The following is a 13,337-nucleotide window of genomic DNA, read 5'->3' as shown; positions in this document are numbered from 1 at the left end:
AGCACAGCAACCTGAAATAATGCCTGGAGAGAAACCTGTGATTTTATTTATGCTTGGTGATGGCAGAACCTAGAACTACGCATCTCTCAGAAGCATTCCACTTTCATTAAGCACCACTGAATGCACTCTATCTAGCAGCAGGTATCATCTATTTCTGTATATAGATCTTGGAAAGCAACACACTAGAGCAGCAACATTGAACTGATGAGGTCATAGCTTTGGCCTATGCTGTTATAACACTTCCTGATGATAAACAACATATTAATTACTTAGAACAACATTTAATTTTCTCCCTCCCCTGTGCCTTAGTCTGAAACATCATTTACTTCTCATTCCAAGAAGTAAAATTACTAATCCTACACCTGCACCTTTTAACTATACCTGTTCCAGATACGTCTCACTGTCTCATCCTTCTTTTAAGTGCTTACAGCAACACTGAGAAGGTTCCTGTAAAAAAGAGTTTCAATGAAGCTGAATACGAAGTTGACGTATTTTCCCCATTCTACTCACAGGTCTCTTGTTTATACCTATGAGAATTACGTTAGCCACCCAGAATCACGCCAGGCAATCAATGGTCGAGTGGTAACGTAAAAAGATCCTCACATTTTTTCAGAAGCACTTAATCTCCAAAACAGAGTCCTTGACATGTGGCCTGAATGTTATTTATTAGATGGGTATGTTACACCACGCATTTGCCTCTATCAAAATACAAACATTTGGATTGCCCTTGGTTTACCAGGTAGTTCTGATTAGTCTGTATCAGTAGGCTCTTCCTTTCATCATGCACAAGTCAGTTCTCCCTTCCATAACTCGTGTAATTTGCACCCTTGTTAGAAATCTTGTTTCTTTTCAAGTCGTTAGTAAGACTAAATAGAGCAAAGACAAGAACTGCTTGCTGGAAGATCCTGATGCAAATACATTCAATTGAGCACCGTTTCAAATCAAATTGAGACCTATGAGTTAGCCACATTTTAATCCATTTAATGTGTGCCACGTTGACTTCCGTATTGTTTTAGTTCTCAGTCAAAATATAACGCAGTACCAGTCAAATGCTTTACACGGTGTAAGTATATACAACAACAATATTACCTGTGTCAACCAAGCCTGTCACTTCAAATAAACATACCAAGTTGAAAGATTGATACTTATCTGCTCTGAACTCACATATCCACTGCAAAAGTAACAAACACTGGCTAGGCTCCTTACACAGGAAGGCACACCATTCAGCTTAAATGGACTCAGTTTTAATTCGCTCATTTCGAGGCAATTGTCATTTTTCTCTTGGGGGCAGGGGAGGGAAACGCCAATGCACCACATTGTTTTCACTAGCCTGGAAGAGAAAACACTTATATATATAGATATATAGATATGTATATATATACACACATACGCGTGTGTGTGTATATATATATACACGTGTGTGTGTATATATGTATATATACACACAAGTGTATATATACACAGAATATACATATATGAATATACAGAATATATGCACACACACTTCGCTCAGATTTGTTTACAAAATATGTAGCATTTTTTTTATACCATCCAATAAGAGGTAAATGATTTTAAACAAATCTTATAGAAATGACATGTTATTGGAAATTTACACGTAAAAAAATCCAGCACAAAAAAATCCAAAAGCTAAAACAAGATTTTGCTACTAATCAGTGCTTCTATCACCCTTCAAGAAAAGAGAAACACAGTTATTTATGTGTGATGTAAAGGCAACATTGAGGGTTTCTTTCGTTTTTTAAATTAATCACCAAATTTAACCCCCTAAGATTACAAAGAATCAAAGTTCATTTACAGATCAAGTGCAGTAAACTAAATGTTCCTTCAGCACAAAGCAGCACTAGAAAATAACTGGGAGAGGGAAGGGGGAGGCCAACTGGCTTAGCTAGGGAGGCAGTAGGTGGCTTCTGCAGCAGCCACATGGGTCAGTCTCCATCCTGAAGCACAGACAGAACCAAAGATTGTATTTAAATACCAATGACACAGAGTTGATGTGTTCAGGCCTTCGCCTAGCTTCTTTCAGCACTTGGACAAGCGATTTATATATTCGTATTATCCTGTATACAGTGGGCTGGTTTTGCTTTTGCAGTGGCTTGTCACTGAGAGGAGTCGTAAGGAGGATCTTGCAGACAGTTCTGCCGCTAACATTTACCACAGGTACACGACGCTGCAGGTGTCAGAGGCGTTTTTGAAATGTTTACGCTGGACAAATGCGTGTTGTTACAAATGTTCCAAATGGCTTGAAAGAACACAGCCCATTGCTGGGGGGTGAGGGGGCAGATAGGCTGGAGAATCCATTGCCTGTACAGAAATGGAACTGCCACTTACAATCACATGGCATCTCCCCGTTTCTGAAGAGTTCGGTGTCGATGTCAGCTGAACTCAGTGAGAAGTGGCCGGCCTTTGCAACAGATGTCTGTGATCCAAGCAGACTGCAGAGCCAAGAACATGCTGCTAGCAGGGCAGTCTACAGCTGTGGGATGACAGCTGTCATGCAGTCAGCAATGCCTTATAGATGTCACCTGTAGGAACCAAGCATTCCATGCTAGCTCACCTGAAGTCCCATAAACAGCAGAAGGAATAATGAAATGAAAGGGCCAGGTGGATCTGGGTGTAATATTAACCATCCTTTGAGCATGGTGTCATTTTAGTTCTTAAATACGAGGCTTGAGCAGTAGGACTCTGTTGGGAGAGTTGGAAAGGAAGCTCTTGTCTTGTGAAAATGAAAAGGAGGTCTAACACTCCTTGTGCTAAGTTTTACAAATTAAGATTTTGTGTTCAGAAGGTAACATTTCAGAACTCAGTTCAAGTCAAGCTGTGTAAAAATGTAAAGAGGCAGATAGAAATTTTTCAGCCATAACTCTACTACTGAGGACCAGACTTCGTAGCACGCAGTCAGGAAGGGCTGGATTTTAAGGTAGGCCTGGCCGGATTATACTGTGCTGGCAAGCAAAATGAGGGTAGTTTCTCCATTCTAAAAGCTGTTTCAAAAAGTCATGTCTGGGGGGAGGTTGGTAGGAGTGACCTATTCACAGGTCCCTTTTTGTGGATGGAAAGACTGAGAAGGTATGCAGATCTCCACAGCGGTCTGCAGTCCACATTGAGAGCTCAGTGTTGAGAAGGGGTAGGACCATGTGTGTTCAGTATTCTTAAGAGCCAGAAAACACTCCCATTGGAGCTTGTTGTTGCAGGAGATAAAAGACTTATTCCATTATTTGTAATGACCTATATTCCAATAGCTCCAGCTGGCACATACAGCGAAGGAGATACATTCCATATGAAGATTTAACACATCTCACACAGCGATCCAAAGAGGCCTCCAGAGAAAAGTATGGGAAGTGAATTCAGCCACATTCTCAGAAAGTCTGAAAGTCTCCCTGGAACTGCAGGCACACACTGCAGTAAATACATGAGAAAGGCAGCCTTACCTTGGATGCCAGGAGTGCGGGGGGCTAGTGGAGGTGGGATACTTTTCTTGTAATAGGAGTAGGGAATATCTCAAAGTATAGAAATGTGCCTCAACCTCACGAAGATGACAGCGGAGAGGTTCAGATTCTAGAGAAGAAGTGTGATTCCGGCAACCCCTTGCCAAGAAGGGGGCATCCTGCCACAGAGAGCCAAAAGTTTTCCAGACGTATGTAAGAGAATGTGCACAAGGCAAGCAAATGAGCGCAAACAGGGTTATGGAAAACACTGAGAGAATCACTCCACAGGTGGCTTGTGGCTCAACAACAGGATTGGCTAGGTAGAGGAGCACACAGCACGGAGGCACCTCAGAGCTGGAAGCCTTCCATGGGAGCCTCACACTGCTGGAAGATGTACTGCTGCTGGCTGAGATCCACCTGTGGGGCGATGCTACTATCTTCATCCTCTGTTCCAAAGTAGTGCTCAATCAGATCAAATGCCTTCTGATAAATCTCTTGATTCTCGTGGCTCTGGAGGAATTCAATCTTGTCAAGGCCTGCACGGAAAAGAAATATGCAAAAGTTACAGCTTGGTGAAGCACTACAACCAATGATCGTATTCAGTCTGTTTTAAACATCACATTCCATCAATCAAAGAAAGAGATCTGGACATTTTTGTGCCGTTAGGTGGCTAACTAATCACATATCTCCGTGGCCAGCTGTATCTGTGCCAAAAGAGTGTATGCATACACCAACAGGGAATTCGTGCTTTGCCTCTCTACTGTATAGACCTAGAAACAAGAGGGAACAACCTCTGAGTCCAAGTGATCCAGAAGAGAAGGAATTTCATGGGTCCTTAAGTCTACCAATTTCAGCTGCTGTTAACAGAATGAATACTCAAATTCACCTGGAATCTGTCAGTCAGAATCTTCCAGAAACTTCAATTATTTTATTCCATAGAGACATTTAAAACTAACTGGTTTTTACTGTGCATCTGGCACACATACAACATATAACATAACTGAACTGACATGACATAGACACACCTTTATGGCCATACAAGCTCAGGCCTTTTAACAAGAAAACTAACCTAAAAGAGTAGCAGTACTTCAGAATCTGGATGAAACAACTGCAGTAAATAGCAAAACAAAGGCAAACCAGGAAGTTAATGCTGCTGGCTGAATTCTACAGGGCAGCAGAGAGGAAAAAGGCCTGAAAACTGTGCAACAGAACAGAGCTCCTGAAGTTTATCTGCTGTGGAGGGAACGTACTACAGGCTGAATGATACTCAGAAGGCTTCCTCAAAGTGAAAAAGACAGGAAAGACCACCTGCATACACTGTATCAAGCTACAGAAAAAGAAAGTAAATTATGAAGTACATCGGTAGATGAAAACTTATTAACAGTGATAAGGAAATCAATTCAATCTGGTCTACTGAAAGTCTAATGGATCCATGGTTATTGCTTTAAGACCTGCCATCCACAGATGTTTTGCTCATACCATATGCCTCCTCAATAAGAGCGCAGTAAGGATTAATGCCGGTGCCGCTGCGCTTGGATTCCTGCTCTCCAAGCCTCAAGATGTTCTCCAGCCCACTCAGTGCTACTTGCACTATCTTTGAATCCATTACAGTAAGGAGGTCGCAGAGTGGTTTGATGCATCCCAATTCTACTAAATATCTGAAAAACATTACAAACGATTAATCAGGTTCTGTGTGAAGTTACAGCAGATATTATTTAAGCATTTAGTGTGAAGGACTAAGCACCAAAACAGAAAAAAATATCAACTTTATCAGAGAAACAGAAAAACTACAGACAGCTATTTGTACCTTACCAATTCTGCCAAAGCATTGAAAATATCCTATACGTCATCTGCCTATTTTATTTATTTCTTTATGTATAATTTGATTTTCTAGATTATATTTATACAAATCTTACTTTACCTATAAGTTTTAAATGAATATTATTAATATGGACTATGATTGAAATGAAATATGATTTGTAACATTAAGTATTTACTACAAACAAAATTGCATGTAAGCGTAGTATATTAGTATAAGAAACAGAAAGAACAATGCACATGATGCCCTAGTCTCAGTGGCCTGGCAGTAGGTCTTGGAACTGTTCCTCTCCAGTCTGTTAACGTATTTTATTCCATTCAGAAATGACAGCTGTGAAATAAGTTTAAATTTTAATTTTTCCACATAAGAGAATTGGTTCAATTAATGAAATAAAATATTAAATTCCCATGTGATTTCTCTCTATACAGGCTCATTCACAACTCAGTCCAAGAATGACATCTCTGTAGACAAATACTGGAGGCGCACGATTGTACACAGCACCTGTCAGAACTGTACTGACTCCTTACAGAAAAGTTATCCAGCCTCTAGATTACTAATTTGGTTCCTTGAATAAGCACTTGTTCACCCAACTGCACTGAAATATATGTATTGTTCCATACTTGATCTGTTCAGCAGAGCCTCCAGACGTTGCATTTGTGATTGCCCAAGCTGCTTCCTTCCTTGTTCGAAACTCGGCTGTTTGCAAAATATTTATAAGAGCTGGAAAGATATGAGCATCAATGACTGTCTGCAAAAAAGAAATGACACATCAGGGTTATAATTAGAATTAGAAATAAATTCCTTGCGCTGGCTCATTTCATGTCTATGCTCAGAACCGCACATTAAACAATGAAGCAAACTTCTCAATGGGCAAAAATCAGTTTATAGCTTTAAATTCAAAACCCAAATTATCACTGGGTTAAATGATTATTCCAAATTAAACAGATCAGGTGAAACTTCCTTCATATCAAATGGGCCACTTAATTATATTCTGACAGCAAGAGAATGCCATATTTCCCTTACTTTCCAGACAGTGAACCACTCAGCTATTAAGTCAGCAAACCACTAAGTCATTAGGACTCCCTAAACAGAAAAAAAGACTTCATAAGCCTATAAGAGTATGACACTCTATTTTGACTTGATTAGACAACAGGACAAAGAGAGAATGTATTTTAAGAACTAAGAATTCCATAAAGCAACCGAATGCCATCATGTTCCTTCCTGGTATAAAGACAAAGCTACAGATTGTTTGATAAAACGCTTAACTGCACAGCCTATCAAACTCATACAAGTCAAATAAGTATTTAGCAGCTCAACATTTCTAGTAACTTCTGTAAAGGACATTCTGCAGTAAGAGCCAAATGAAATTACTTAAGTACTATACCCATGATAAAGATCTGAAACAATTTCCCAAGTATCACAAGCTTAGGGAAGATTTTTAAACAACTCTTTTGTAAGCACATCATCACAGAACTGGCAACATCAAATTCAAAGCCAAAGAGATTCATTGCAAGGAGCTCCATAGAGCAGAACAGACTGCATCCAACATAAAGCTACGGACAGTTCTCCTTCTTTTACCCTTCCTGTTTATCTGGGCGTCCATGCTGCATTAACTTGCAAATCCACAGGTGCACGAGTTTTATCAACAGTTCCATCAACAGTCTCCCTTTCATAGAATGCATGTTTCTGTAAAAGCAACCTATGGGCTCCATGTAAAAACAGTGTACCAGTTTGACAACCATCGCAAAACACAACTTAAAGGAGTTTGATAACAGAAAGCTCTTTTACATTTGCCTGTTTGCTAGCAATGAAAGGTTTCATATTTGTTTTAGGTTCGGAGGAAAAGGCCTTCTAAGAGTGAGAAGTTTGAACATAAATCCTTTTCTATTTTCTGCACTGATAAAGGTACTGAGCACTACAGTCTACACAACCCTGCTGCCAAACTCCACCTTCTGAAAGAACAGTAATAGACACTAATAATGGAATGTAAGAAACCCCAAAGAAGGGTTTCATAACTCTCTCTCAGGTGTATCTCCTGGCTTCACTGATCAAAAAGCAACTTCCCTGGAGTCTACAATAGCATATTTTGAAGGAAATCCTTAAAGAGCATAAGCTTCAGTGTGATGGAAAAAATAAAGTACTAAAAATGCTTGCAGTACCTATTATTTCAAAGCCCATGTCTCAGCCTTTCCTACAGTGGTTATTCTTGAACTAGAATACACAAGGATTCCTAACTCTGACATTTTACATGGAAACAACGCTTATTCTAGAAGTAGGTCACACATTCCTCTCAAGTACATTTGTTTACATGATAACAGAGAAATACTGAAATACTGAAATAGATTTTCCTCTTGAAGAAAAGCACACCTCAGGCAGAGCAAAATCCTGAAGGACTGCAGTAGGATAAGATCCTACAAGCAAAGATTTTAAAAGTGTTAAATCATTTTTTCCCCTCTTACCACAGAGTCTGCGTCTGATATGGAAGTGTGTTGAAAACTGAAGTAATGTGGTGAATATAAAAGAGTTCAAGCTCACTATATCTTTTAAGTAAAATGAACTATTAAGGCACTTCAGTAACGATGCCACTCATGTTTCTACAGCACCCTATAGCAATTCCCTCTACTTATCCCTTAGTCTGTGTAGTTGCTCTTCACACAGAATCAAACTGACACTTTATGGTCTTCCTTAATGTCCATGCCCTAAATCTCTCCTGAAGATGGATGCACACACAGTGCAACACTGAAGATTTATACTACAACTAGAATAAGGAATTCCATTTGAAACTGAGTTGTAATACTCAGCCCTTCAACAAAACTGGCCCTCACTTTGGAAGAGTTCTGTTGTGTCTTTTGTTTTTTCAAAGATGGCATTCCAGTACTGCAAACTTCCAATAACTGCTCACCTTAGAAACATTCCATCCATTTCATTCCTTCTAATCATCTTTCTTCACTTGATAATATTGTGTTTTAAGTTCTATTACATCTGAATCAGTGTCAGATCTAACTACTTTATAGCCAGTAAGGGAGCAACTCTTCAGCAGTCGTGTATTACAAGTCAGTACATGAACTAGACAACACTAACTGAATTTTCTCCTCTTCATTTGAGTTCCAACAAATAAATTACATATGGCATGCAAAAATACACATATAGTATGCAAGTGTCTACCCATGATTTAGCACATGCATGTGAAAGCAAACAACTCTTACACTGTGACAGTGATTTCCTGCTCCTGCAAGCTGGATCAGTAACTTAAGCAATTCAGAGATTGCAGTCAACACTATATCTGGCAACTGTGAGCATAATCCTAGTCCTATATCCTCCTCCTTCAGGCTGGAAATTTCAGTTTGTAGGGGTTTCACGGTAATTTGTGATCCGGGAAACACTTGAGATCTCAGTTCTAACAGACTCTTATGTCGTTTACACAGCCAGTAAGCCCACACACTCCAAATTGTTTATAAAGTAAACTTCTAGATTGTTTACATAAGGCTGCTACCTGTTCTCAGGAAGAACCTGCAATATAATGAACATTACAGTGTTGAGGTGTCTGCAGCTTTGAGTCTCCTCTACAAGAAATACAGTAACATGAACTGCTGAGGTCTTCAGAGAGAATAAATGAATGAAAGGGATAGTCTAGCTCTGCTGCTATCCATATGGTACGATATATGGATTTACCATACACAAAAGCCTAAAGTAGACTTTTAATAAAACACAAATGTAATCATCTTTCATCTTTGAGTTTTGCTAGTCTCCAGACAAATATGACAATCTCAACAATACCATACCTTGTTCCTGACAAAAAGGCACAATGATTTTAGACCACTGGTGCAAACTATGGCATGGAGCAACATATTTTATACTTAAATAACTTGATAGTCTGCCACTGTAAACACTGTACGTTAACTACACTACTCCCTTTCCAAGGCCCCAGCCTTACTGTGGCCTTTAAAGACAATTTCTAACACTTCTCAGCTTTCATCTTCACCATATCGGTAAAAATGCATTTCATTCAGTCTATAAAACAGATAGATAAGGTAGCAATTGCTACACTTCCCCACATCACATTTCAGCAAGGACAGGAAACTACAGGAATATATGGCACAGATCCAGATGCTACCATGCACAGCCACACTCCATGTTCCAGGTGTTCATATCAGAATTCAAGGCACATAAGAAAAAGAAGTGATAAGTATTTTAACCTGTCAACAGGAAAGATCTCCTATGATGTCTTCACTGTCAGATACGGAAGATTGTACCTGGTGTACTGCCTTTCATAGCTTTTCAACAGCTTGCGAAGTTAGACAACATTTTCTGAGGCATCTGATAGCCTTTCATACCCTTCAGAAGGGTCGACAGTCAGGATTTAGCTTCAGTTGTGCAGTTCTCCTTCTGATTCCCAGGAAGATGTAGTTCCCCTTCTCCCTGACTGGGGAAGCTATCCACTGAAGTACAGCAAAGCTGTATACAAACTAGGAAATTAACAAACAAAAACTATACTTAGTGACAATCAAGACTGCATCAGGATATACACATCCAACCCAAACCTTAAAAGCACAGAAATAAAGAGGGGAAAGACTGCTGTACTCTATCTCACTTTCCCATTGCCTAAACACTGTTCGATAACACACTCTGAAAGGCTTTCACTTCCACCTTTGGAGGAGAAAAAAAAACCAAAAACAAAACCACAAGCCTCATGTGTTTTAAATATTAAATACAAACAAAGATCAGCACTTAATTCCAGACACTTCATGCATGTTAACTTATACTGCCTTAACACTAGAAAAAGTTTATTGTGTTTGAGTGCAAATCTAACAGTGATAAACTTTTGTCTTATCTTTTAGAAATGGCAGTGAAAGCCTTTGGAGTGTGCTATCAAACAGCATTATAGACAGTATGAAAGTGGAAATGAATATAGAAGTCCTTCCCTCTAATTTTATATTTCTATACCTTAGAGTGGGTGGATGGAGGGTGTGTAATCCAATGCAATCTTAAACACTAATTATAGCTTTGTCTGTTAATACTGATTGTATAAAATACGTATTATATTTACTAAAATATTTATCTTCTTGTTGATCAAAAGTGATTCTTAGACTGTAGTTTGAGCAGTAGCCAAAGTTTCCAGAGGATTCTAACACACTGCTCTGGAGCAACAATCCACTCATAAGAATAGCTTGTAACTCACAACAATGTTGTTTACCATATATAGCAGGTATTCAACTTTCAGGAAAAACTGAAATTACTCTCATTTGCTTTCTGGCTAAAGATTGCATGTGTTCAAAAGCTAGTTAATACAGCAGAAACTAGAATAGATCTGGCTACAGCCTGCCACCTGCAGTAGCAACTATCAAACAACTTGGAAGTACTGTGGTAGAAGAAAAAGAAGCTTAGTTTAGAGCTGTATCTAGTATTTCCTTCTATAAGGAAGGTCAGTTCTCAAGAAGTGATACTTCAATTCATGGCAACGTGTAAAGTTATCTTTAAAATTAATTTCTACAAAGTAAAAAACAAAACAAAAAAAAACCCATATCAGATCGGTTCATCCATGCACTTATTTCAGTTACATGTTCTTCACAAACAGGAATTATCCCTTGTCCTCACAGCTACTGAAATCAGACAAGGATTCTACTCTTCATTTTAGCATAGGATCATCTTCAAGAATCTTTACCAAACAGTACATTCCAACTTCAAAAATCATTTAAGAATTTCTCAGCTCAAGCATTTACAATGACTGACACTGAGTACGAGTTACCTGAAGGAATATCTCGGAGAAGGAATTTTGTGAGAATAGCAGACATAACAGCTCTAGATCTGATAGGTTTCATTACACCTTAAACTTTACAAGACAAAATCTCCAGTCATACTAGACTTAAAAAGAGCCCTTCTAGAACATTTTTACACACCTATGATGAGACTTTCAGCATATGATAATCACTGCAATTACACCTGTAGGTGCTGATTTGTAGTTCCAAGAAAACATGGCCTCAAGTTTTCCAGTCAAGCATGTAGTCAACATTCTGAAACAGCCCTTACTTTAGTTTTCCTCCAACAAGCCGCCTTTTGGGGCTTCAAAAAATGTAAGCATCAGGACAGATGCCATTTGCAAAATGCCACAATCACCAATAACAATAGTTATCTTCCACTCAGGATCAGAATTATTACCTCTTTAATTTCAGTTTTATGGCTGACAGCATGGACTGTCTCGGCTATTCACAGACAGTGACAGTGTTTTGCTATATATTCTGTGTTCAAAGTTCAAAGGCAGCTGAATTCGTCTGAAGTGGGACAAAGGGATTATTAAATGTGGAACTATCAATTCCACTTTTGAGAATTTTCTTCTCAAATTTTTTCACTGGAATTGGATGCAAATACTCAACAGATTGCCTTCCAATATTGTCTGCGGCACAGCCTAAGGCGTTCTATGTTATGATTAAATCTAAGCACACTTTATGATTCAGTTTGCACCACATTTTCTTCATGATGCAAGAATTCTGAGAAAACAAGCTTCTGTTCACATAGCCACAAATATTTTTCTATGCAAAGCTAAGGGTTCTTCTCTACTTCCAAGTGATCGTTGGCTAGAAATGAAGGTGCAACATTAATGACTCACGGGATTACTTCCTCAATCTCTGCCTTCTCATCTCCCTTTCCCATGCCAGAAAGCAATTCTATTCTGTCCTCAGTAGAATGGGAACTGACCTAAACAGGTGATAAGGCACCTTGAAACATTTTAAAACTACTAAATACACAAAGATGTACCTAACAACTTTGTCTCATTAGTTAAGGCAAATTTTATTAAATGAAGATACTACTTTATCATAGAATCATAGAATCACAGAATTACCCAGGTTGGAAAAGACCTTGAAGATCAAGTCCAGCCGCAGCCTAACCACAGTACCCTAACTCTAACACCCTCTGCTATCATCACTTTATTGGAAAAAAGATGGGACAACAGTTTAAAAGATACAGACTTATAAAAGCTCTGGTTAAGATTCTATCTAAATCCTTACTTTTGGATGTCTGAGCAGTGCTTATAAGGTGCAAGATTGCTGTGCTAACAAGGACAGCCAATACTAACTGTTTCACTTGAACAGAATTATACTGTACAATGAATGTAGAAGGCACAGAGGTGAATGGATTATTGAAATAACTTCTAGGTGTACTATAGTATAAACTACCTCTAAAGTGTGAAAATGAAAATAGAAATCCTGGTCATTTGGGGGGGGGGGAAATGGTTTATTAGCGAACTTCAGTTTTTATTGACTTCAGATACTTGTTTCTTTACAGAACTACTTCTGTGAATACATCCTATTCTCTCAAGCTCTTTTTTCCCCATGGTATGCAATATCCCTACATGATTATGCATCTTGAAGGACATCCCTGACCGACTTGAGACCAATAACCGCATTGGGTTGAACTTCTAACCTTAGGCTTCCCAGGAAAACCTTCTAGGTAGAAACAGAGAAGAGCATTACTTTCTAAGGTAGTAAAAGCATGGATAAGGCAGCCAAAAGACCCTTCACGGAAAGGAAAGGCAAAAACATTTTTACCCTACTACACGTAGTACTGACTACCTTCCTTGCAGTGCTAACTGTACAACAGTTAAAACTGCTGATACAGGAAAAAGCAGTGACACAGTGACTAATCCTATACAGTTCATTTTCTTAAACATTCACCTAGTCCACAGGTGTAATACATAAGCAGCAGCACAGCCAGAATCAATTCTTTTGGAGCTCTACCAAGGTTAGATGACATGACCAAATCCCTTTTGCCTCAAACAAAAAAAAAAAAAGCCACACACAAGATCTTCAGTATTAAGAGTAAAATTTTGACTGAAAAAGACAACAGCAACTGCAGAAGGTTTCTTTGCCCTCAGTTTCACTTCCATTTTAGTCACATCCTTGAATCAGATTAGGAAGACCTACAGAGTTTCACCTTCCTTAAGTTCTGTTTTCTCACCTCCTGGCTTTTTAAGACAAGTATTTCTTAAAATAGATAAACGTTCACACTCAGTTCTAAGCATCTTAGGAGAGTCTGAGTTATCTACCTGAAAAACCTTATCCTTATTTCCTATTCTTTCT

The 13,337-nt window shown here is 38.7% G+C and overlaps 1 protein-coding gene across 5 annotated transcripts in view; it reads right to left on the bottom strand.

The window, feature by feature from the left end:
- Positions 1–646: 646 nt before the first annotated feature.
- Positions 647–13,337, bottom strand: part of KPNA1 (karyopherin subunit alpha 1) — a 42,209-nt gene continuing 29,518 nt past the window's right edge. For 3 of the 5 annotated variants that reach the window (XM_015873477.3, XM_085524060.1, XM_085524077.1), the window contains 3 exons: positions 5,883–6,010; positions 4,923–5,101; positions 647–3,979 (listed from right to left, as the gene is read on the bottom strand). In XM_015873477.3, the coding sequence (XP_015728963.2) occupies positions 3,792–3,979; positions 4,923–5,101; positions 5,883–6,010 (495 nt within the window). In that variant the 3' untranslated portion in view covers positions 647–3,791. Of the gene's footprint in view, positions 3,980–4,922; positions 5,102–5,882; positions 6,011–9,458; positions 9,729–13,337 lie in introns of all 5 variants that reach the window. The other 2 variants (XR_014937251.1, XR_014937252.1) reach the window with 2 other exon arrangements.

The sequence above is a fragment of the Coturnix japonica genome, chromosome 1, assembly GCF_054131305.1.
Source record: "Coturnix japonica strain WE chromosome 1, WE-NBRP24, whole genome shotgun sequence".
Classification (NCBI taxonomy): Eukaryota; Metazoa; Chordata; class Aves; order Galliformes; family Phasianidae; genus Coturnix; species Coturnix japonica.
The sequence above is the reverse complement of the archived record's forward strand: the minus strand, read 5'-3'. Positions and strand labels throughout refer to the sequence as shown.